The 25497-nt window shown below is 43.4% G+C and overlaps 2 protein-coding genes and 1 long non-coding RNA gene across 51 annotated transcripts in view; 1 reads left to right on the top strand and 2 right to left on the bottom strand.

Annotated features, from left to right (window-relative positions):
- LOC126983255 (protein maelstrom-like) overlaps positions 1–25497 on the top strand; it is a 105176-nt gene that overhangs the window by 12212 nt on the left and 67467 nt on the right. Inside the window, exons 8-9 of one of the 8 annotated variants that reach the window (XM_050835934.1) lie at positions 892–1024; positions 3401–3704. The exons of 6 other annotated variants lie outside the window; for them this stretch is intronic. In XM_050835934.1, coding sequence (XP_050691891.1) covers positions 892–1024; positions 3401–3456 — 189 coding nt within the window. In that variant the 3' untranslated portion in view covers positions 3457–3704. Of the gene's footprint in view, positions 1–891; positions 1025–3400; positions 3705–25497 lie in introns of those variants that run through there. One more of the 8 variants, XM_050835905.1, reaches the window with a different exon arrangement.
- Positions 1–25497, bottom strand: part of LOC126983171 (uncharacterized) — a 137227-nt gene that overhangs the window by 45010 nt on the left and 66720 nt on the right. For 37 of the 42 annotated variants that reach the window (XR_007735691.1, XR_007735743.1, XR_007735707.1 and 34 more), the window contains one exon: positions 1296–1493. Coding sequence is in view for 21 of the 42 variants with exons in the window: in XM_050835713.1 (XP_050691670.1) it covers positions 1296–1493 (198 nt within the window). In the remaining 21 variants the exon portion in view is untranslated. Of the gene's footprint in view, positions 1–1038; positions 1494–25497 lie in introns of those variants that run through there. The other 5 variants (XR_007735738.1, XR_007735736.1, XM_050835798.1 and 2 more) reach the window with 2 other exon arrangements.
- Positions 11087–24641, bottom strand: LOC126983307 (uncharacterized). Its single transcript, XR_007735778.1, has 3 exons — positions 24378–24641; positions 17947–18136; positions 11087–11443 (listed from the first exon to the last, which is right to left on the bottom strand). It is a non-coding gene; the product is annotated as an uncharacterized LOC126983307 (long non-coding RNA).

Here is a 25497-nt window from a genome sequence, read left to right as displayed (position 1 = left end):
CAGCCCCACTGCTCACAACCTGTTAACCAACATCTTGACTCTTTCATCCCTCTTGCTACTAAACTCTGAAACAATCTTCCTTCTTCTGTATTTCCTCCTGCCTACAACTTGAACTCTTTCTGTCTTTCTCCGGCATATGACCACAGATGTTGCGCCGACTAAACCAAACTTTCCAACTTTTACCGTGCTTGTAGATGCTTAAGAATCATCGGAGTTACCTTCAGAAGAGCTTTGATGCTCCCCTTGTAAAGGCTTGTCATAAGAACCAGAAAAGGCAGAAAGGAAAGCATGTTCACTGTTGACAAGCAAATTTTTTTTGTGAAGTTTGGAAGCTTTTTTTTCACGTTTAAATTATTTTTTAAGGCTCAAAAGTAATTAGTTCAGAAGCAAGATAGTTTAGAAATTTGTCTAGATTTTTTTAAGAGCTCAAAAGATTTATTTTTAGATTTATTTTATTTATTATTATTTTTTTTTTCATTTTATTTTATTTATTTATTTATTTTTTACATCTTCGCCTGTGGCACCAGTAGGCTTGTTTTTGGAGGGGCCTGATGGTATGGCCCAGCCCGTTGTGGCGTAGGTCAGTGTTTATAGTGGCGCCATCTTGCATTGGCTCATGCTGCCCTCCCAGAGCTCATCTTTAATCCTGAGTCCGGGTTGATAGGTGGTCTTCTGGACAGCATGTGGGTGGTTTTAAGCCACTCGACGGCGGCTGAAAAATACCAGCTTGGTGGCACCGGGTGGGGATTGAACACGGCGCTGTCACGCTGTCAACTCAGCCACCGCCTCCCCCTGTGTGTTTGGAAGTTTGTTGAAAGATTTTTCCACGTTGTGGTTCTTGGTAAAAGCAGACCAGATTTATCAGTACATAACCCTCCACATTTCTTACAGGACTCGGACAAAGCCTGCGGTGCTGTTGGCTCAGACCCGTGGGTGCCGATGGACGGGAAAGGTCAGGCCTTGACAACAAAACCATGGGAGGAGGAAGACTTTCCCTCGCTTGGCTTTGAGCAGGCCAAGAAAGGTACAGAGGCTGGTGGTTATTGTTTCTTGCATTCAACTAGTTGTAGTATACTGGATTTGAGTTCATTTTATATTGGCCATTTTCCATATATACTTTTATCTAACTGAGCCATGGATGCTCCTTGCTTGCTCCACCTATTTCAACTCATTCAAAAGTGGCTGCTGCAATCCAATGAAGAAAAATGTAAGTCCTGCACCTTGGGAGGGGATATCCAGCACACCAATACCACATGGGAAGCACTCCACTATCCACCACAGAGGCAGAGAAAGACCTGGGACTATATGTTACCAGGCTACCAGTGAAGGGATATCCAGCACACCAATACCACATGGGAAACACTCCACTATCCACCACAGAGGCAGAGAAAGACCTGGGACTATATGTTACCAGGCTACCAGTGAAGGGATATCCAGCACACCAATACCATATGGGAAACACTCCACTATCCACCACAGAGGCAGAGAAAGACCTGGTGTAATGCGGTTATATAGGGGGTTTTCCTGGTCAAGATTCCTAATCCTCGAAGATCTGTTTTTCCCTATTTCTCCTAAATAGTTGGTCAGAAGATATTCACAATCATTGATTTAAGACCTTTATTCTTCCTTCACTTGTGGTAGCGTTGAACTAATTCTCATTCAGATTACATCAGGCAAGAAAAATATCCTTTTGGTAGCGTTGAAGACTTAATTACAGTAGTCAATAATGGCCGAATTAATCCCTTGATCCTCTTAACTCATTCACCAGAATACAATAATGGGCGTTAGGCTTGTTTGGATGTTACACGGGTTTACAGTCTCACCTAGCGAGGGTGATATTATTCACAAACGTGGCACGAAAAACAGTTCACTGGTGCTCACATGGGCATAAACAATCTTCTTACAATCTCCTATATCCTTAGTAAAATATAGCCTAACCAGCAGACAAAGGGGACGAACCAGGTGGTTACATCCTCGTTAAAGAGAAATACTGCACAGCCCTGCTACTCCGTGGACTAAACACCCTACGTAGTCAATACGTGTATCATACCGAACACACCCGAGACACGCACGTGACAGACCCTTTATCTCCACTCACTTCCCTGTCCGGGGGAAGAGCCAAGGCGTGTCTGTTAGTGTTTGCACCGCACAAATACAATAATGAGAAAATATATCTATAATATGAACAGGGATTACTTCACCTCAGAGAGACGCACCTGTCCGGGGGAAGAGCCAAGGCGTGTCTGTTGGTGTTTGCTGGGTGGGGTTCCCTACGCAGCCGCTGCCCGCGGTTCACATCCCTCCCCAGATTTAATTCGAACCCTGATTTGTTCAGCCTTGCAACAACCGTCTACGGGACTTTACTCGTCGCATGATATTGGTATAATGGTTCCCCTGAATAGCAAGGTGAAAAATTCTAACTAGAAGCTACTATCTTGTATTAAAATTATGCCCATTATCTCGTATGGAACCGATCACCTACTTTCTGCAGGCGTCAACATGTATGTCTGTCTGTCTGTCCGTCTGTCTCGGGGGTGTGAGCATCACGCAATAATAATTCAATGTTACTAATAATTCTTACATTAACTTAAATGCTACTTACATTAACTTAACATTACTTACCCATACTTAATACTACGTCCCGGCACTACACTGGGACTATATGTTACCAGGCTACCAGTGAAGGGATATCCAGCACACCAATACCACATGGGAAACACTCCACTATCCACCACAGAGGCAGAGAAAGACCTGGGACTATATGTTACCAGGCTACCAGTGAAGGGATATCCACCACACCAATACCACATGGGAAACACTCCACTATCCACCACAGAGGCAGAGAAAGACTGTATGTTACCAGGCTACCAGTGAAGGGATATCCAGCACACCAATACCACATGGGAAACACTCCACTATCCACCACAGAGGCAGAGAAAGACCTGGGACTATATGTTACCAGGCTACCTGTGAAAACCAAATCCGTGCCAATCGCAACGGACGGGTTGATTGTACCCTCAATTACTACCTCTTTCACTTCACTTTCACCCAGTGTTTTGTTAATGTTTCCACCAGTTCATCTCTGTACAGCTCCCGGGGGCTTCGTGGTACAGTGGTTAGCACACTTGGCTCACAACCGAGAGAGCCCGGGTTCGATTCCCGGGCGGAGTGGAAAAATTTGGGCAGCTTTTCCGATACACTACGCCCCTGTCCACCCAGCAGTGAATGGGTACCAGGTATTAATTGGGGGTTGTGTCCTGTCTCCTGGGATCTGTTCCCTTCTCCTATAATTCCTTCCCCTCCTGTCTCTCTCCGGCATATGACCACAAATGTTGCGCCCACTAAACAAAACTTTCCAACTTTTTTCCTCCTCGGCTCACCCAGTGTGATTTCCCCACAGGGAATGCTCGTGGGGGTAAGAAGAAGCTCTCACACCGTACCCTGGAGATGGACTAAGGGTGCTGGCCTGCTGCTGCCGATGCCATTAGGAGAGTCTAAACCCTTGTACCCCCCTCAAGATAAGCCCAGATTGATTTTCCTGTTGGCATGAAAGATTTGCAGAGGCCTCGGCTGTACCTTAAGCCAGAACAGTTTTGGTTTGTTTTAAGTTTTATCAAGTATTTAATTTCCCTTCATGTTCTTGTAAGGCAAAAAGTAAAAATGTGTTGGCTGCTGTGAAGATGAAAATGAAGGCAGATGGTTGACCTTGAAGGTATTACTGTATTCACTTAGTTGTATTTACCTATAGTCCAACCAAATTGTTGAGTCCGTTTGGGCGGAGGCTCCCACGGGTCCATCTCTGAGCTCCACATTTTTCAGTCTAGTTCTCTCATTCATGTAACCACCCCTGCCTCACATTTTTCACACCAGTAGACTTGGCTTTCCACCTTTTACACCAGTTCAGTCATCCAGGGGTAGACACCAGTAGACTTGCCTTTCCACCTTTCACACCAGTTAACCCGGTGTTGGTAGCAGCAGGGATCACGTTTCTTAATGGTCCCTCTAAGTGAGAAAAATGAGAAAAAATCACCCCTCACACAAACCATTTCATAATATATATCAAAGCATTTGTGATCAGTTTATGCATCATCTATTTTGGGGGGGGTTATATCATGGCACAAATTTGGCCCGTCGCTGCTACACGGTAAAGCCACAAATTTGGCCCTGTTGCTGCTACAGGGTTAATAGCTATTCAGGGGTGCTTTTTTCTTGCTGTCAGTGTGCATGAGTGAGGAGATGCAGCTCACTAGTGATGAGGGTGGCAGGGAGTATAGCATATTGTTTGACCTTAACCTGGTAGCAACGACGGTCCAAATTTGTGGCTTTACTGTGTAGCAGCGACGGGACAAATTTGTGCCATGATTTAACCCCCAAAAAATAGATGATTCATAAAAATGATCACAAATTCTTTGATATGTATTATGAAATGGTTTGTGTGAGTGGTGATTTTTTCTCATTTTTCTCGCTTGGAGGGACCATTAAGAAACATGGTCCCTGCTGCTACCACCACCAGGTTAATGGCCATCAGAAGTGAAGGGTGAAGCTGTGTTCATGGTGCAGCAGCTGTCTGGCGGCCACCCAAATGAACACCACTGAGTACCAGGATGTTTTTCACTGTGTTAATACAGTTTCTCTAATGTCTGGCAACCATACTGTTTTTATCCAGAAGTGCTCCATTATTATTATTTTTTTTTTAAAGCTTTTTTCATTTAGTTTAAAATTTACTATTGAATTTTAAGCTTGCAATCCTGTCCCCCTTGTGTTACATTTTATTTTAATAGCCTTTTATTAGTTGTTTCAGTGATTATTTTTTATCAAGCGGACATCAGTAGACTTTGCTTTACTATGCTGTAGTGAAGAATACATTGTGATATGTATGATATTGTCTCTTTTCCTATTCATCCTCAGTTGAAAAAATGTCATTTTGGCAGATTAACCCTGCAGTGTCGGCGGACCCATTTTTGGGCTCCCGCGAGTCGGTCAGCTGAAACGGCGGACCTTGTTTGGTGCTCGGCTCAAAACGCCTAATTCGAACTAATTGTAGGCGGTGGTGGCATAGAGCAACCCACCCTGGGTCATTGTGGTGGGTGAGTGATCTTGAGGTGGGCTTATTTGTCATAGGTGGTGCTGTAAGGTCACGGCAGACTGAATTAGCTATCCACACAGTAATCACTTGTCAAATTCTCTGCAGTAGACAACAAGTGACTCTCGGCTAGATGCCACGCATCACAAGACTGTATTTTGTAACAAACACCACACAAAAAGAATGGAGTTTGAGTAAAAGTAAACATTTTTAACAGCTTTATGGTTATGAGAGGAGCAGGTACTCTGATGTACGTTCCATGCTCTTTTCTTGGTCTCAAAATGCAGTGTAATGTTGACGTTTCTTGGCCACTTATCAGCTTTCCCACAGCCGAAGCCCACGGGTTAATGATACCTCTAAGCGAGAAAAAAAATCATCACTCACACAAACCATTTCATAATATATATCGAAGCATTTGTGATCAGCTTATGTATCATCTATTTTGGGGGGTTTAAATCATGGCACAAATTTGGCCCGTCGTTGCTACATGGTAAAGCCACAAATTTGGCCCATCGCTGCTACCGGGTTAACAATTACTATTATTATCACTGCTCTTCAAGGCTTGCAGTGACCTGAGACCTTTAGTGATGTAAGCACCAAAGTGTCTTCAAACGCTCAGTAATAACTTCATGGTGTCTGCATTCTGAGATGCAGGTTTTCCTACTTCAAAGACTTATTTATTTATTTCCAAATAGCATTTTGAACCCAGCCCCCACCCAGGCCCTCCTTAGTCCATTTCACCAAGGCATTTATCTCATGTATAAAAATCCAGGATCAATTCATTTCCAAACTGCATACAGTCACAATTGCACACAGTTCATGATCCACTGAAGCCAGTGGATTTGACTCATACATGGGACCTTCAAGATGAAGCTTAGGACCTTGAAGGTCAGCTTGGGACCCCCATACAAAGTGCCACAAGGTTTAGTGTAGTGTGGCGACTATGCCTGATGAACGAGCCTCCCATAACCCACTTAGCCAGGAGGGGTACCTCTTTGGCCGACTCGGTAAGGAGTGGCTCTCCCGTCACGCTGGTCGCAGGTTCAATCCCAGGCAGCCGGCGAATACCCTCTCCTTGTGATTAATTTCTCGTGTGTTTAGATACACGCAGAGGACGTGTGTGGGGCCGAGAGTAATAGAAAAAGAGAATAGAAAATCTCTTCATTAAATTAGGAACTCTTTGGAAAAATACAAATGGAAGTCCTTGATATTAATTATCATTATTTTTATGAGAATTTTCCTTTTTACTTTTCTTGTTCTTGTGTTTTTTATTTAAACATTAACATTAGTAATGGCATGCTCCATCTGTCTTGGGGCTCCATTCGTTCTCACACTGGAGAGCACAGTGATATCACCCAGCAGACCAGCGGCAAACACCAGAAAATGAGAAAAATTTGTCATGCCCCGTTAGCTTATTTTTCTCTATTTCCTTTATTTTTCCTACACGACCTCTGCATGTATCGAAACAACACACGAGAAATAAATCAAGACAAGATAAGGGTATTCGCCGGCTGCCTGGGATTGAACCCGCGACCAGCGTGACGGGAGAGCCACTCCTTACCGAGTCGGCCAAAGAGGTACCCCCCTGGCTAAGTGGGTTATGGGAGGCTCGTTCATCAGGCATAGTCGCCGCACTAAAAATTGTCCCTCATTGCTTGATGTGCTTGAAGGACGGTTACTCTGGGCTTCTCCACGTGGCCGCTCCATCCGATGCAAGTCTCCCTGTCAGGTTGGTGAGCCTCTGCCTGTCTTGCCCCCTTCATGAGAATGATGCAAAGAAAACGGAGCCTTTATATTGGCTCTGGTGTCTACAGCCATGTGATACCAGTGTTGTAAATATTTTCAGCTGAGAAGAAAAAAGATGGTTCAAGCTACAACAACAACAACAAAAGGTGACAAATAAACATTATATATATCACTAGTTACATGGTAAAGATGATGTGCCAGCTACTGGAGTGCCCCCCACACATGCCTCCTCAGCTCGACTGGTGGTGGGCTTTGTTCAAGGAGCCTCGAGTTAGTGAAAACATAAAGTTGGCCACAAACGCCATAGCAGCCTGTATATTTTAACTTGTCTGATCTTACTTCACCCTTTCCTTGCGCGCGGGACGGGACGCGACTATCCCCTCAGGTGCAGTCAGGCAGCCCAATGGGGGTCTCTTTTAACCTCTGTATCTCAAAAACTATTCATCACAACTACAAACCAAAAACACCACTGGAAAGAGGAGGTCCAGATCTATAGGAGTCGGTTATGTATGCCTCTCCTGCGAACGTACATGCACGTTCAGGGAGTGTTGAATGTTAACACTTACGTCGGTGCGTGCGGGATGATCAGCCATATTGTGGGAACTGCAGACATCTCTCCTTCAGATTCTGGCAAGAGAGTATTGCCAACTGCAATATTTACAACTATTTGGTCAAAGAATCAGTCAGGTGATAGGTGAAGCTATGCAAAAATGCTGCTATATTGGGCAAGAACATCCACCAGTTACTTGTCTGTAGATTTGCCGAGCTGGGCTGATATGATTTTCCACCAAATTTAATGAAGAACCCACTCAATTGGCAATCCTGTGTTGTGAGAATTAGTGTTGGAACACTTTCATATGCGGGAGATTTGAGTGCGGGTGGAGCTCGCAGCGAGCGTTTAGCACCACCAGCAAATACGCCTAGTGCTCGCTGCGAGCGTTTAGAAATGAAAGGGTTAACTCTCAGTGTTCTGTACTCATGATTTTCCCATGACAACTCATCTTGGGTAGGCAGTGGCTGAGTGGTAGAGTGCTGGGCCCACATTCACCGCTTGATGGACGACGCGGGTTCGAATCCCCATGCTACCACCTGGGATTTTTCAGTCACCGCCGAGTGGCTTAAAACTACCCACATGCTGTCCTGAAGACCATCCATCAACCCGGACTCTAGAGGAAACCGTCCAAGTGAATCAAGAAGGAGTTCCGGGGGGCAGCATGAGCCAAGAGAACATGGCGCCACCATAAACACTTGCCTGTGCCATGATGGGCTGGGGCCGACTACCATCCAGGCCCCTCAAGCAACCCTACTGGTGCAATAGGCGTAGATGTAAAAAAAAAAAAAAAAAAAAAAAAAAAAAGATTAAAAGAAACTGATAAAAAAACTGATTTCATTTGACACTGCTAAAGATTTTTCCAAACCTGTAAGATGCAATGTGGGCATATCTGCATTATATGGGGAGGCGGTAGCTGAGTGGTTAGCGTGACGGCCTCGCGTTCAGGAGCTCCAGGAGGGACGCGGGTTCGAGTCCTGGCCGCCGCACAGCTGAGGTTTTTCTGTCACTGCCAAGTGGCCTTAGACTACCCACATGCTGGCCTGAAGACCACCCATCAACCCGGGCTCTAGATAACCTCTTCAAAGAGAGGCTCAAAGATGAGTTCCGGGGGGCGGCATGAGCCAACACAAGATGGCGCCACTATAAACACTCGCCTGCGCCAGAACGGGCTAGGCTGACCATCAGGCCCCACCGGGAAGAAGCCTTGGGCCGACCATCAGGCCCCACCGGGAAGAAGCCTTGGGCCGACCATCAGGCCCCACCTTGTAAAAGCCTACCGGCGCAATAGGCCACAACGTAAAAAAAAAAAAGGTATCTTCAAACACATGATGGCCAGCACTTTACAGTATAAAGCAACAAAGAATTATCTCATTTAGTTGTATAGAAAGTCTCATTAGTAAGGAAGCATATATGAATTTTCTGAGTCAAGACCTATAGTAACCATTTTGTTTTTGTTATGTTATGTTAAGTTTAGAGTATCTTCAAACACATGATAGCCAGCACTTAATAGTATAAATCAACAAAGGATGACCATTTAGTTGTATTGAAAGTCTCATTAGTAAGGAAGCATATATGAATTTCTGAGTCAAGACCTGTAGTAACTGTTTTGTTTATGTTAGGTTAAGTTTAGGGTATCTTCAAACGCATGATGGCCAGCACTTTACAATATAAATCAACAAAGAATGACCTCATTTAATTGTATAGAAAGTCTTATTAGTAAGGAAGCATATATGAATTTTCTGAGTCAAGACCTGTAGTAACTGTCTTGTTTTTATTAGATTTTGTTAAGTTTAGGGTACCTTCAAACTCCCTTCCTTGCCCATTCCCTTGAGGTCATTTTCAGCAATATTTATTTTGCAAGAGAGCTTATAATATGGCCATAGATAAGTGCTTGCTTGTGCTTGTAAATTGTATGCTTTTCACTTTTTCTTCCTTCTTTTCTTTTTAACCCGGTGGTCGTAGCAGCGGGGATCATGTTTCTTAAGGTCCATCCAAGCGAGAAAAATGAGAAAAAAATCATCACTCACACAAACCATATCATAATACATGTCAAAGCATTTGTGATCAGATTATGTATCATCTATTTTTGGGGGTTTATATCATGGCACAAATTTGGCCCGTCACTGCTACACGGTAAAGCCACAAATTTGGCCCGTCACTGCTACACGGTAAAGCCACAAATTTGGCCCGTCGCTGCTACTGGGTTAATCACTTTAATCTCTTTCCCCTCCTCCTCTTCCTTCCTCCCTCCTCCTCCTCTTCCTGTAGTATGTTGATTTGCCTGCATGAATCTCGCTATATGTATACTGTAAGACCTGCATATAAGATTTGGTTTGGCATGTTAGTAAGTAGTCTGATGTCCTTCCTCTGTACCACACCTTCTCCCTCAGTATGTTATGTGGACTCTTAACTTCCTCCTCCTCCTCTTCATTCTGCCTACCTTCCTTTCCATTCATCTTTCTCCTCCTCTTGCCTGCTTTTCTGTTTATCTCTCTCCTCATCCTCATCCTTTTTCTTCTCCTCCTGCATTCCTTTGAATTATTTCTTCATCCTCCTCCTCCTGCATCAGTTTGAATTTCATGCCTCTCTCTCTCTCTCTCTCTCTCTCTCTCTCTGTATGTCTCATTCTAATTATGTCTTTCCCTATAAATTTGCATGACCCACTCCTCTCTCTATCTCTGTGATCAAGTTTGCAAGGATCTCTTATTCTTACCCTCTCTCTCTTATTCTCTGGCCTGGGCATGCTGGTTATAGTGGTAGCAATCTGCATTAACCTGTCCACTGTGATTGGCATGGATTTGCCTTTCACTGGTAGCCTGGTAACATACACTCCCAGGTCTTTCTCTGGCTCTGTGGCGGATAGTGGAGTGTTTCCCATGTGGTATTGGTGTGCTGGATATCCCTTCACTGGTAGCCCGGTAACATATAGTCCCAGGTCTTTCTATGGCTCTGTGGTGGATAGTGGAGTGTTTCCCATGTGGTATTGGTGTGCTGGATATCCCTTCACTGGTAGCCTGGTAACATACACTCCCAGGTCTTTCTCTGCCTCTGTGGTGGATAGTGGAGTGTTTCCCATGTGGTATTGGTGTGCTGGATATCCCTTCACTGGTAGCCTGGTAATATATAGTCGCAGGTCTTTCTCTGCCTCTGTGGTGGATAGTGGAGTGTTTCCCATGTGGTATTGGTATGCTGGATATCCCCTCCCAAGGTGTAGGACTTTACATTTTTCTTCATTGAATAATTGTAGCAGACACTTTTTGTTAAATTCCTGTAGCTTGGTGAGGTCTTCTTGTAGGAAATCCAGTCAAGGGGTTAACGCCTCCCTCGTCACCATTTCCTCAGCTCATTTTTTCCTCTTTTCCTCTGGCTAATCTTACTCTATTCCTTATTACCTTTATCTGTTCCTCCTTCCTTCCCTTACCTTTGTCAGCAGCTCTATCTCCTTACCTTTATTGATTCCTCCTTTCTTCCTTACCTCTTTCAATTCCACCTTTTTCTTCCTTCTAAAACATCTCCTTCTTCCCTTTTTATTTTCTCTTTTCCAACTCCTCCTCCTCCTCTTAATCCTGCATACCATTCACTTTTTTTAGCTCCATTCTCTTAGTTCTTTCTCTTGCTCTAGCTAGTCTTTACCTATTCTACCTTTTTCCCTAATAACTTAAGGTCTGACATCCCTCACACACACACACACACACACACACACATAAACAAACACATAGATTATTTAACTCTTTATTAACATTTTCCCAGTACAAGACTTAACATAAGGTTCCAAGGTGTAGATATTACCTGGCTCTTATGTTGCGGAAGGGGGGGTTGTAGGTAGCATGTGTCCCGTCCACTGCAATTGGCACGGATTTAGCTTTCACTGGTAGCCTGGTAACATATAGTCCCAGGTCTTTCTCTGCCTCTGTGGTGGATGGTGGAGTGTTTCCCATGTGGTACTGGTGTGCTGGATATCCCCTCCCAAGGTGCAGGACTTTACCTTTTTTCTTCATTGAATTGTAGCAGCCACTTTTTGATCCATTCCTGAAGCTTGGGGATGTTGTCTTGTAGGAAATCTGCAGTCAAGAGGTTAACTATATAGTAGTGGGCTTTGTGTTGTAGTACATTATATCTATCTATCTATATTAGAGAGAGAGAGAGAGAGTCGGTCACAAATCTCTCTCTCTGTCTCTCTCGTACTATAATAATATCTCTGTCCCATACTATGACAATATAATATAATTCTTTCCTTAGGTAACTTCCTTAATTAATAATGCCTTGTGCTTTACTTGTCTATTTGAGTGTGAGTGTGTGTGTGTGTAAGGTTGTCAGCTCTACTCTCTCTCTCTCTCTCTCTCTCTCTCTCTCTCTCATTCACAGCACACAGGAGCACACAGGATGTCACCACACAGTATGTTTATATCTCACACAGTCACAAGCCCCCCAGTCACACATATATACAGCACTCGTCAGACAGCCTCGTCACCCTGGTCAAAACACGCTACCCCCAAGGCCCAAGGCACCAGCGAGGCAGCAAAGGAGTTCCCTGCGGTCATTCACAGAGGGATGCATCTTACCCCTTTGATTTAAGCAGTTATATTTGGACTTAGTATGTATGTATATTTTATTAATAAAAACATAATAACAAAATGTGTATAATTTCAACTCTACTTTAGAGATACGAGTCAAGTCTATAGCTGTGAAAAGAGGAAGCAGAGACGGATGTGATTAGAAAAACAGAAATAAGGTAACAACAGTAAAGACAAAAAGCATGACAGACCCTTTACTTTACCATAGTCGCCATACATCAAGTCGGTCCAGAAGCCTTAAGTCCCCTCCTCTGTATATCTAAGAGACCTGATTTGCTAGATTAACCCCTAAAGTTCGGCAGGTTTGAGCTTGTACGACTTTTTCCCTCCACCCACCCGCTACGCTAGAGTACGGCTGGGTGAGTGGAAATTGCTGATTGTCACTATTTCACACCGTGCTCACTCTTAACCTATATACTGTACTGACTTAACAACACATTGTTAGTTACCTTTAAGTCTTCCTCTTTCAAATGAGACCCACTAGAAGTCTCTGTGCTGCCTGTGAGCTGAGCTCAATGTTGCTCAATTGGGCAACAAATATATATTGACGGTATACCACGTCAGCCGACCTTTAGGGGTTAAAGGAGGTCAAAATTAGCGGTCAATGTTACCTTGGAGCAGGAGGGAGAGAATGAGACTGCACAGTGACCTTAGATATGAACAGAGGAGGAGGAAGGTAAGTAGATGAAAAAGACGAGAAATGAAAATAGGTATGTGGTGGCTCAGTGGTAGAGTGCTGGGCCCACATTCACCGCGTGATGGAGGAGAGAAGAAACAATTAAGACACCACCACAACCACGCTGACTTAAACTTAATCCTGATGTAAATAAAAACAAAACCTACACTGGCAGATGGAAGATGTACAACTTCTAAAACAGTTACTACAGGTCTTGACTCGGAAAATTCACATATGCTTCCTTACTAATGAGACTTTCTATACAACAAAGTGAGGTCATTCTTTGTTGATTTAGGGCCACTTTCACAGTTGTTTTGTTTGATCGTTTACCAATGGTGGCGATCGACGCTATAGTTTTCCTCGTGAAATTAACCTATGGGGTAGTGGCGGCTGCAGAGGAAGCGAGAGGGATTGAGAGTGTGTGGCAAGGTGCGGGGCTAGGTCAACCCCACAGCTGCCACTACCCCATCGGCCAGTTTTATGTGGAGATACTATAGCGGCGATCACCGCCATTGGTAACGATCAAAACAAACAAAATGAATGTGAAAGCGGCCCTACAAGTCTTGACTCGGAAAATTCACATATGCTTCCTTACTAAAGAGACTTTCTATACAAAGTGAGGTCATTCTTTGTTGATTTATACCAGAAGGTGCTGGCTATCATGTGTTGGAAGGTACCATATGAAGCTAACCTAAAATAACAAAAACAAAAGTTACTATAGATCTTGACTCAAAATTCATATATGTCTGATAAATTATATATCTCTTGCCTGCCAGTGTGGGTTATATTCCTACCTAAGCAACACCCATCTTTTGAACACAGCAACTTCATGTTCCCCTCACCTACCTCTTTACATAGAGAGTTTGCTGTTCTGGGTCTGTATTCAATAAAAACATTCCGGCACCCTAGCAAACATATTTAAACTACCCCTGGAAATGCCCAAACTCCTATGAAAGCCTTGTTAAATATGTCTCTTGGGTTCAGTGTATAGAAGAAGGATCAAATTACCACCAGGGCCATTAAACTACCCCTGGAAATGCCCAAAACTCCTGTGAAAACCTTGTTAAATGTGTGTCTCTTTGGTTCAGGGTACAGAAGAAGGGTCAAATTACCACCAGGGCCATAAACTATCCCTGGAAATGCATAAAACACCTGTGAAAGCCTTGTTAACCCCTTCAACACTAGGACGAGTATACTGCGTCCTTGCGTGCCCCGTACCATATCCAACGATGCGCATACTGCATCCTGGCTCGCTTTTGCCAATATACGAGTTATTTTATCTCTATATTTAAGCTTACATCTCAAAATTATCAATAAATTTATGTTTCTTTATGTGCACCATTTAATTCTGCATGTTTTCATATATAATACATGATTGTGTTGAGTTTATGGCTGAAAACTTGTTATAGTCAATAGCGACATTTGAAATTTGGCACACGCAGCGATCTCGGATACAGAACGGGGCACTGTTTTGGTGCGGCTGTAGTGAAGGCTTTCATGGGAGCTTTGGGCATTTCCAGGGGTAGTTTATTGGCCCTGGTGGTAATTTGACCCTTCTTCTGTACCCTGAACCAAAGAGACAGATATTTAACTATATTTCCATGGGACTGTTGGGCATTTCCATGGATAGTTTGACCCTTCTTTTGTACCTAGCCTACCCGAACCAAGAAAATACACGAGAACCTGAGTGGTCACCTTTATGGCATTTGGAGTTGTCCTTTGCCATATTGCGGTTCACTTTTTGTGGTCTCACTGTATCGCGGATTTTTAAATTGTATATATCTAATTTTGTAACATGGATTTTTAAATCGTATATATCTAATTTTGTAACATGGATTTTTAAATTGTATATATCTAATTTTGTATTGCGGATTTTTAAATTGCATTTATCTAATTTTGTATTGGAGAATTTTAAATTGTATATATCTAATTTTGTATCGCGGATATTTTGTTATATCGCAGGATTTTGCGGTATATAGGTATTTTTTATATATTTATTATTTTAATTATTTTTGCAGTAAAATAAGCATTTTCTATCCTAAAAACTGAAAATAGAAAAAAAAAAGAAAAATATTAGTTAGAACATATGAGGGGCTGCGCATCTAAACCAGGCAAGCGCCAAATTTAGCAATTTTGATTTTATACTATGTATCACTATTATAACCCTTCTTCTAGTTTGACATAAGAAATATGGTTAAACTCTCTTAAAGAGAGGTACTATTTGTAATGTGTATATTATAATGTACATGTGAATGTACGACTGTACGTGTGGCGACACCCGGTCGGTGTCGCACAACAGGGTGTTTAACAACACGTCGTGCTTTTGGCCATGGGAAGCTGTAATGAACTGACACTAGGATCAGCAAATGATGACTTTTCATAAGCCGTCATCAACAGGAAGCACCACACTTCCGGATGAACTACAAGCGAATAAAAAGAGCGAACAACACGAAGACGAGGGAGAAGACGAGAGAAGACAACGGGTAGCGGGCGGGCAAGTGGTGCTCGCTCTTTTTATTTGCTTGTAGTTCGTCCGGAAGGGTGGGGCGAGGGAGAAGACGAGAGAAGACAACGAGCACCACTTGCCCGCCCGCTACCCGCTGTCTTCTCTCGTCTTTATTTTATACTGTTGTGCGACACCGACCGAGTGTCGCCACACGTACAGTCATACATTCACATGTACATTATAATATACACATTACATATTTAGTGTTTTTTTATTCAATTATTTCTTGTTCATACTCAAGGTAAATTGAATTTTTTCTCTGCCATTTTTTGATCCACTATTTCATCTCTTTGCCACTGTATTATATACCTCAATACTTCAAAGTGCAAATAATAGTACTATTGGGTTCGTAAGTGATGCGTGTCATTAAAGTTTGTTGCAAAACGCTCTCAAAATTTTATAACATTCATTATAAACACAAAAAAACTTAAAGACTTGCATGGTATAGGTATCATTTTGCATAGTAAAAGCAATATACCATTGCACAGTAAAAATAGACATGTGAATGTATATTCTGACCAAAAATGACCATCATAACATCATTAATACCGGAGTGACGAGAGTAAGATAGCCTCCGAACTTTGACCGCGATTTGCGGCAAACTTTGGTTTTGGCGCTTAGCCTGGTTTGGACGCGCAGCCCCTCATATTAAATCGAAATAAAATACGTAGCATACAGCAGATGAGTAGACAAAGACTCGCACGTATGGAAAACGCAGCTACGGCCGCTTCCGCTTGAGCTAGTTTGCCCACGTAAGACTGTACATGGCACACTATTGGCTGATGGATGGGAGGCGACCAACCACAGCACTGTGTTCTGCATCCTGGGCGCTGATTGGCTCAGCGACCGTAGCATCAGTCTCCTCTGTCTCCCGCATATAGCATGTGTTTAGCATCTCGCATTGTTGATTTCGCATTGATGTCTGATCGCTGTGCATAGGAGCTACGCTTGCAAGCAGGTGAGTCCCATGCGAAAGGATTCAGGACTGCACATGCACGAGGAAGCCATGTCTCGTGATGGTGGAGTGTTTATAAAGCTTTAACCCGGTGGTGGTAGCAGCGGAGATCATGTCTCTTAATGGTCCCTCTAAGCGAGAAAAATGAGAAAAAATCACCACTCACACAAACCATTTCATAATACATATCAAAGCATTTGTGATCAGATTATACATCATCTATTTTGGGGCGTTTATATCATGGCACAAATTTGGCCCGTCGCTGCTACACGGGAAAGCCACAAATTTGGCCCGTCACTGCTACACGGTTAAAATATACAGTCAGCGCCCAAAGCGATGGCGCAAACCACCCAGCGTCATCACTTTGGGCGCGGAACAAACCACCCTCTAAAAACAAGGATCAAATCCGCCGATTTTGTTGGAGCGGAGATGATGGGTTCAGGCAAGTGACCTTGAGGCCCTCACCACGTGTTGCTGTCTCAGTGTGAGGCGTTACCTTATACGGACTGCATGTGTCTGAGTGTCTATGCCGCACCTCGTGTTTTTTGTTGCAAAGTGTGCATTGCTTTCCTGTCTTGTGCTTGACAATGGGACCTAGGAAAGAGCTGAGAAAAGAACAAATTTCTTCTATACGTTCACTGAGCCTAGGGGGAAAAGGAAATAAAGAAATAGCTGCCATCACGGGTGTGGCACTTCGTAGTGTGCAGCGTTGGACAAAAAAATGTAGGGACGCGGGAGATGCTGTCTCACCGCCACCTAAGAAGAAAAGGACAGGGAGGCCTCGTGTCACTTTTACGAGGACCCTGAAGGTGCTGAAGCGTCAGGTGGACAATGAGCCTCGCATCAGTGCAAAAGAACTGAAGGAAAAGAACCCAAGGCTCCTTCAGGACGTCTCAGTGCGAACTATTCAGAAACGCCTTCATCACGACCTTAAATTCCAGTATCGTGCACCACGGAGGAAGCCCATTTTAACACCAGTACAAAAAAAGAAAAGACTTGTTTTCCCGTAAATATTTAGCCTGGGATTCAGAGAAGTGGAAAACAGTTCTGTGGTCGGATGAGGCAACTTTTACAGTGACTGGCAACAGAGGAGGGAAAGTGAGGTTACGTCCTGGCTCAGATCCTTATCTCCCTAAGTACACTGAGGGAGCTGTAAAACCCATGCAGTGTGATGGTATGGGGAGCATTTGGGTATCATGGCACTGGGACTTTAGTAGTGCTGCCAAAAAACCTCACAGTCATCAAAGAGCATTATCTTGAGCTTCTTGCTGACAATCTGGAGGACTGTTTCACAAAATGCAAAAGTGAAATATTCATGCAGGACAGTGCTCCGGCTCACACCGCCAAATTGATCACAAATTGGTTTGAGTGGGTCGACATTGAATACATTAAAGACTGGCCAGGTAATAGTCCCGATTTCAACCCAATCGAGAGCATCTGGAGCTTGATTAAGCGCCGACTACGAGGCCGTGACACCTCCACAGTGGATAAGCTGATCACCCACATCCAGGAGATCTGGGGAAACCTGGAACCTTCCTTCCTCCAAAACCTGGCTTTGTTGGTTCCAAAACGTCTTCAGAGTTGCCTCAAGAGGAAAGGCAACCCAACAAAGTATTACAAGTTAGATAAGCACTGTATAAACATTTTTCTTATCTATTTTTCATGCGTTGTGAAGCAAAAAACATGACACGCCATCACTTTGGGCGCTGACTGTATACGAATAATAATATAAATATAAGGTCGCTACTTCATGGATTTTCGCCTATCGCAGGGGGTTCTGGAACCTAACCCTCGTGATAGACGAGGGATTACTGTAGCTGGTGTGAGAGGTGGAAGTGTCTGAATATACTGACCCTGGTTAGTTGTCAAAGGTAAGGTCAGCTGTGTGGAGGGGCCGACAGCATCACCAGCAGCAGTGATGGCATGGGTGTCTAAACATGGTGGAGGCCTTCTGTTCCCGGACAGAAGTGATGTTACTGCTACCGTTGGATTCTGGATTTTCCTCTCCCTTGGGGTCTTCTGAGGCGCCTCCTTTTGTCGAACCTGTCAACCCATGTAAGGATGATTGAAAAGAGGAGGAGGAGGAACACAAAGGAAGAACGAACAGCAGACCTGCTGGTCCTTACGAGGCTGTTTGTGACAAGTTATAAATGAAGAAGAGGAAGAAGATGCAATAACAGAAGGAGGAGGAGGAGAAACTATGCTAAAAAAGACAAATATGAGAGAAAGAGGAAGAAGGAAGAGAAAATGTGATGATCAGAGGAAGAGAAAGAAGAGGAGAAGGAAGGAAGGGAGAGAACCAAATGGAAGGAGGAAGGAGGCAAGGAAGAGGAAGAAGGAAGAGAAAATGTGATGATTGGAGGAAGAGAAAGAAGAGGAGAAGGAAGGAAGGGAAAGAACCAAATGGAAGGAGGAAAATGGAGAAGAAATTAGAAGTAGGAGAGAAGAGAGAGAGAGAGAGAGAGAGAGAGAGAGAGAGAGAGAGAGAGAGAGAGAGAGAGAGAGAGAGAGAGAGAGAATGCTGAAGCTATGGAAGAGAGAGACAGAGAGAGAGAGCATGCTTTATCTGTGTCAGAGAGAGAGAGAGAGAGAGAGAGAGAGAGAGAGAGAGAGAGAGAGAGAGAGAGTACTTATAATATTACACAGAAAAACAAAACACACACACACACACACACACACACACACACACACACACACACACACATTGCCTGCCTATCTAGATATTGACAATGTAATATATTCGTACTGAGCGAGTCCACAACCCCATGGTCTGCCAGGCCTGCTGAGACCCACCGCTGTTATGCACTACACTACCAAGGTAGAGTAGACCCTGGATATAATGGGCTAATTGAGTGGGAACTTAGTCCGTTACAAGCGGCGGAAATTTAAAGATACAGTCAGTTTACGAGTTTAATTTGTTGGGTAATTTTTGCCAGCATGACTAAACACTCGTAAACCAAAAGGCACTTCCCCTACATTGAAATTACTGTGAATCCCATTAATGCGTCCCACGTCCCACCAAAATATTACCAAAAATCATTATAGATGTTATTTCATATGAGTTAAAAGTAATTTTATGAACAAATATCAATGACAAATGACATAAAACACGAATCACTGTGTTACGGTTGTTAGGGAGACTCCCTCAACCAGTTATTATGCTGGAGGTGCAGGCTTCACACTGGAATTTAGCAACCTCAGTTTCCCTATTCTTGGGGGGCTTCGTGGTGCAGTGGTTAGCACACTGTTCACAACCGAGAGAGCCCAGGTTCGATTCCCGGGTGGAGTGGAAAAATTTGGGCGGCTTTTCCGATACCCTACGCCAGGGGTCGGCAACCTTTGGCACGCGTGCCAGACTTGGCACGCAGAGTGCTTGCCTATGGCACGCCACGTGATTCGAAGAAGCAACGAAAAAGCTAAAAAACAGAATAATAAGAGAGAGAGAGAGAGAGTACATCCTTACTTTTATCACAGTTTAAGTTTTCGAACGATTTTAAATCATTCTTTCCTATGATACATTGAATTAAAACGAAAATGTTTCGTACCCGTGATGAGGAATACGTTAGTACAACGAGATGTAAACGAGTATGAGACACGTTGCCGCTGCTGACGCATCAGTCACGCAGCGGCAACGTTGCTATTTCTGCTTCAGTAACTATTTAGCCGCCGTGAGTGACACTCTTTCTAGTTACTGTCGCCATGGCTACTGCGGAAAAAGTCAAGCTTGATGTCCGATCATTTCAGTCATCATGGACAAATGACTTTGGATTTATTCAGCAGAATGATCGTGCTGTGTGTGCTCTCTGCTGCGAGAATGTCGTGTGCCGCACATCTAGTGTTAAAAGACACTTTGAAACAAGACACGAGAAGACTTTCAAGGACAGTACAGACAAGGCTGCAGCGATTAAGAAAGCAGTATCGCGCTATGAGAAACAAAGTAATGTGTTTAAGTGCTAACAAAAACAATGCAACTATTCCATAATGAAAGTATTAAGTTTGTAAGAGGCGACCACTGCCCCTTCAACACACCATCAGCACCATGAGAAAGTCTGGGAAGTTTCGTTCGGTCAGCGCAACATCTGTGGTCATATTCCGGAGAGAGACAGAAAGGGAAGGAATTATAGGAGAAGGGAACAGACCCCAGGAGACGTGTCCGGAATTATAGGAGAAGGGAACAGACCCCAGGAGACGGGACACAGCCCCCGATTAATACCTGGTACACTGCTGGGTGGACAGGGGCGTAGGGTATTGGAAAAGCCGCCCAAATTTTTCCACTCCGCCCGGGAATCGAACCAGGGCTCTCTCGGTTGCGAGCCGTGTGTGCTAACCACTGCACCACGAAGCCCCCCCTCCAGGGACAAAAAATATTCCATAATGTAAGTATTAAATTTGCAAGAGGCGACCACTGCCCCTTCAACACACGATCAGCACCATGAGAGCTCGCCCTGCTGGACTCTTCCTGTGAGCCGCCATCACGGCCACAGACAAGGAAAATATAATAGGAAGACTCCTTTTTGATGAGCAAGTGAGTGAACAAAGTAAAAGAACGATTTATAAATTCTGGGAAATACGAGAGAAAAAGATAAAATCAATATAGAGAAACTAAATCAGATATATGACCCAGACCACAAGACCACATCAGGAAGTGCCGATTCAAAGGCAAGACTTCCGCAATCTACCTGAACCTGAACCTGAGGTGCCTGCCACGGGGCCCCTTCACTCCTGTGGCGCCTGGGGGGATCCAAGATGTGTCACAAGAACACTGATGCTAGTAATATTTTTTCCTTTCCATCGTTCAAGCAAGACTCTATGAGTCCTATTTATATTAGACATTTTGCCGCCCAAGAACACCTATTTGACAAGGCTTTCCAGGGAGTTGTGGGCATTTCCAGGAGTAGTTTTATGACCCTGATGGTAGTCTGACTCCTCCTCTGTGCCGTGAACCTTTAGAAATAGCTGATGTGAGAAACCAAAGTGTCTTATAATACCGACCTATGTAGTGAGCTGCTATTCTCTGCATCAGCTGTCTGGGTTAAGATTCGTAGAAAAGATATATGAAGAGATAGTGATGTTTCATTAAGTAGATAATGAGATACTGGCATGGTACTAAGATGAATCTTTACTGCTGTCTGCGCCTCAGCCTGGGAGGGACACAGAAGGCGGGGCAGAAAAAAAGAAAAATGGCTATGGATAATGTTTCAGCCTGTCACATATTCTTTATTTTCTCCCTTCAGGAGCGTCTCAATGGGTGTCTTTATTATGCTGTCTGTGCCTTTACCCTTCACCTGTCTGCGCCTCAGCCTGGGAGGGACACAGACGAGGCAGAGAGGAGAAAAAGAAAAAAATATAAACTTCTTGGGTATTTTTATGGTTGGGGAAGGACAGCACACAGCAACCCTCAGTTTTCTCCTCCTCACGCCCTTATTTTACTTATTTCTCCCTTTATTCATACTCACTCTTCACCCTGGGGCTTTCCTCCCTTCCCCGGTGGTTAAACAGTCCTCCCCCGGGGGTTAATATGGCTGTAATTGGCGGAAATATTAGACTTTACCCGCCTTCTGAACCACACTCCCGCCATCACGGCCAAGACTGTTAAATCCGGGAGGAATCAGTTTTTTTTGCTTTAATATTAAATTTATGGGATTTATTGGTTTATTATAGTGTTATTAATGTTTATTTTATTAGTTACGGTGGTTAAGTTACGTGAATTAGGGTAGTATTGATTTAATAGTAAGATTTCCACTGCCATAATTCTTTTTTTGGCTTTCTTATTGAATTTATGAGGATTTATTGGTTTATTATAGTGTTATTTATGTTTATTTTATTAGTTAGGGTGGTTAAGTAACACGAATTAGTGTATTTTTAATTTTAAAGTAAGATTTCCACTTCTACAGAAATGGCGGGAGATTCAAACCTTGTGGGATGATGTTAATTACTTGCCGAGTGATTATTTTTAGAGTGTTTTCTCTTCCTCCTCCTCCTAGTCCACTGAAGGCCTTTCCTAACGTCCTTCACGGTAGGGTTCTAAGAGCTGATTTTATACTTGTGCTTTATAAGCTGCCAGTTTCTATTTTTTTAAATAAATCTGAATGTTATATATGATTTGAAAATGTCATCTTTTCTCAAAATAGTTATTAAAGAAAAGTTGATTTTTTTTATTTTCATATTTTTAATGATTTAAAAAAAACTTTATAGATTTTTTTTAAATTTATAAAAAATACATCAAATTAAAATAAAGTATTTTTGGCTTGATAACTATCTGGAGAAAAGAGTTGAAAAACATGCCACTTTTTTATTTTCAAAATCCCCCATAAATAAGCATTCTGGGAGATTTTATACTTCAAAAATATAATTTTCCGGGAATCCAAGAAACACAACACTATTTATGTCATCACTCGGGAAGTATAAGTCCTACTTTGGTCACTTCTGTTATGCCTATAGGCCATGTTGTAACCAGAAAATGGTAACTAGCTTAATATTAAAGGATTTTGTGAACACATTTGTTATAGGCCTTTGCCGGTAGCAATTACCTAACCTGGGAGTTCTAGTCGACAACACCCTCAAGTTTCATGCACATATAAGAACAACAGTTAATAAAGCTGCAGGATTAGCCAATAACATACTCATATCTACTCTCTGTCGCTCCAGTGACTTTATGTTAGCCATCCTCAAGTCACACATAAGACCTTTACTAGAGTTTGGGTCAACAGTTTGGAACACTGGATACCTGGGTGACCTGCGGCTGCTGGAGTCAGTGCAGCGCCGCTGGACCAAGCACATAGATGGCCTGGCTGAACTAAGTTATGCTGATCGTCTCAAGGCTCTTAACCTATACTCTGTACAAGGCAGACTCTTGAGAGCAGACCTCATTAAATGTTGGAAGATCTTTCATGATCAGCGTGCCATTTCTCCGTCTGATCTATTTACTATCTCTCCAGTCACTACTACCAGAGGCCACAGATTCAAATTAGCCAAACCACACACCTCCACTGAGTGTAGACGCAGATTCTTCAGTGTTAGGTGCATTGATCACTGGAACTCCCTCCCAGACAGCGTTGTTAGCGCTGGCACAATCCAGGCATTTAAACGGGGCCTTCACCTCTCCCTTGAACAGTCACTGTTCTCGTACACGGAATAATTACCTGCCTCTGTCAAAACTCATCCCATTATTAACATTGTTCTGTAACGAACTCATATCTATACACCTTGCTTAACACCTAGCTGCACATGGCACACAATTCCGCCCATTATTTTTGTACAAATCATAATGTCCTTAATTGAACTGATGGGCTGGCGTGCCAGAAGTTGCGGGGGTTAAGATTCGTTTTAGGTCCGTGCCAGTATCTCATTACCTACCTTATGAAACATCAGTATCTCTTCATATATTTATTTTACAAACCTTCAACAGTCATGGAAACGTTTTGAAAATCCAATTCAAGGACTTTTTTTTTACTCTTGAAAATATGGGATAATGTTTACGAGAGCGCGTCGCCTCCTCTGGCGACGGTGCAGCCGGTGTTGCGAGAAATACCTCCGTGCTGAAATAAGTCACATATACATGTGTGGGGGGTCCATGGGTGGGCTGTGCCCCCCCCTGGTTAGAAGGGGGGGTCGAGGGGGGCGCAGCCCCCCCGTTAGTAGGTCGTAAAGTTCGGTTAGAATAGTTTAAATATGCTCCCCGACCCTAAACCCTCTGCGAGCTATTTTATGGCTGCGGTGGCTGCAGCATTGTCGCGGCCGCCGCCAGAGGAGGCAACGTGCTTCCGTAAACATTATCCCCTATTTTCAAGAGTAAAAAAAAGTCCTTGAATTGGATTTTCAAAGCGTTTCCATGACTGTTGAAGGTTTGTAGAAAAGATATATGAAGAGATACTGATGTTTCATAAAGTAGATTATGAGATACTGGCACGGACCCAATACGAATCTTTACCATTGCGGGCTATCCTACTATGTACCACTGATATGTGAACCATGACAGTAAGCTGGGGTAGCCAACCAGGTGAGTAAACCAGGTGAGTAAACCCAATGGGGGTCCTCGGCACATCAACAGGTGGAGCTGCTTTTAAGAAGTGGTGGGCCTCTTCCTCCACTTGTCTAGTACTGATTTGTTTCTAATACTCAGTTATAGCTTATCCATGCATAGGCCTACCCTGAAAACCTACCAGTAAACTAACTTCAAACATACCTATCTCAAACATCTTTTTCAATAACATTTTCCTTCTTCAATGTAGGAAATGAAGATGGCACGTCACATCAGTAAGTAAATTACATCGTACTAAGATACCTTAGTGTGGTGATTTGGTGGTGGTGGTTGTGGTTGTGGTGGTGGTGGCGTAGTGGAAGGGCACTTTCGTCATATGAAGGCTTCTCTGCGGTGTTTCTTCCTTTCCCTGGCCGCCACTGTACTCTCCACCTTCTTCTCACAGGCTGTGGATCTTCTCTTCATTGTAGTTTGAAGGAAAACACGAGAAAAAGTAAGGTTTATGGCACCACGCAGGCCGGCCCGTGAACCTACTCTTCCTCTTCTTCTTTTGGGCATGACGCCAGCCGGACCAAATTGTTGTGTCGCAATGTTAAAATTATGGAATTTGCCTATAAATTATGGCAGATTCTGTGTATGAATTATGGCAGTAATATGGCAACGTGATTAACTCAATTTATTAAAGCTAAGATAGACACCCAAGTGTTTGTAACAGTGGACACGATCGAGTTTGACGTCATTGATGCCCGACATATTACTCTATCTGGCAATTGATTGAAATTTAGTTTTGGATTCATTAACAACTAGACCCATAGAAGTGCACAAGTCTTCAAGCTGGTGGAGGGCTAAAGTAAGCGTCCGTGGAGCATTACACTGAAGAAGTATATCTTCAGCATATATAAAAACTTGTGTGCCCTGAGGAAAGGCCGGGGTACTGTGCAATTTTGTCCATGAGAATATTAAAGAGCAAAGGACTAACGGCCGTATTCTCAGTGAATCTCTTCCCCCTTCACGCGAGGAAACAAGGCTTCGTGGACCAAACGGTATTCTCACTCTCAGTGACGAGGAGTGTCTTTGATGCAGCGCGCGAAGCGGCGAGCGGGAAAAAAATGAACTAATTTCCTCTCTTGACGAAGAGGAGGTGAAGGCCCGCTCTTCGCTAATATCTTCGCACATTTAATGCTTTATTACAACATTTTTCCATGTTGCTGTATTATTAATTGGGTATAAGAACAATTTAAGTTTTCTAGGCCTTATATAAAAAATAATACAATGCGAGAAACAATATTTTTCTGTTTATTCAAGACTTCACGGTTCCTATGATAATTTAAGCCAACACTGGAACACACCTCTCAACCAGCACGCCCCGCCCTTTTAGCCTCTTCCATTTGACACAAAACCCGGAACCAGGTTCGGCTTTAAA

The sequence above is a fragment of the Eriocheir sinensis genome, chromosome 5 (assembly GCF_024679095.1).
Source record: "Eriocheir sinensis breed Jianghai 21 chromosome 5, ASM2467909v1, whole genome shotgun sequence".
In the NCBI taxonomy this organism is placed as follows: domain Eukaryota; kingdom Metazoa; phylum Arthropoda; class Malacostraca; order Decapoda; family Varunidae; genus Eriocheir; species Eriocheir sinensis.
The sequence above is the reverse complement of the archived record's forward strand: the minus strand, read 5'-3'. Positions and strand labels throughout refer to the sequence as shown.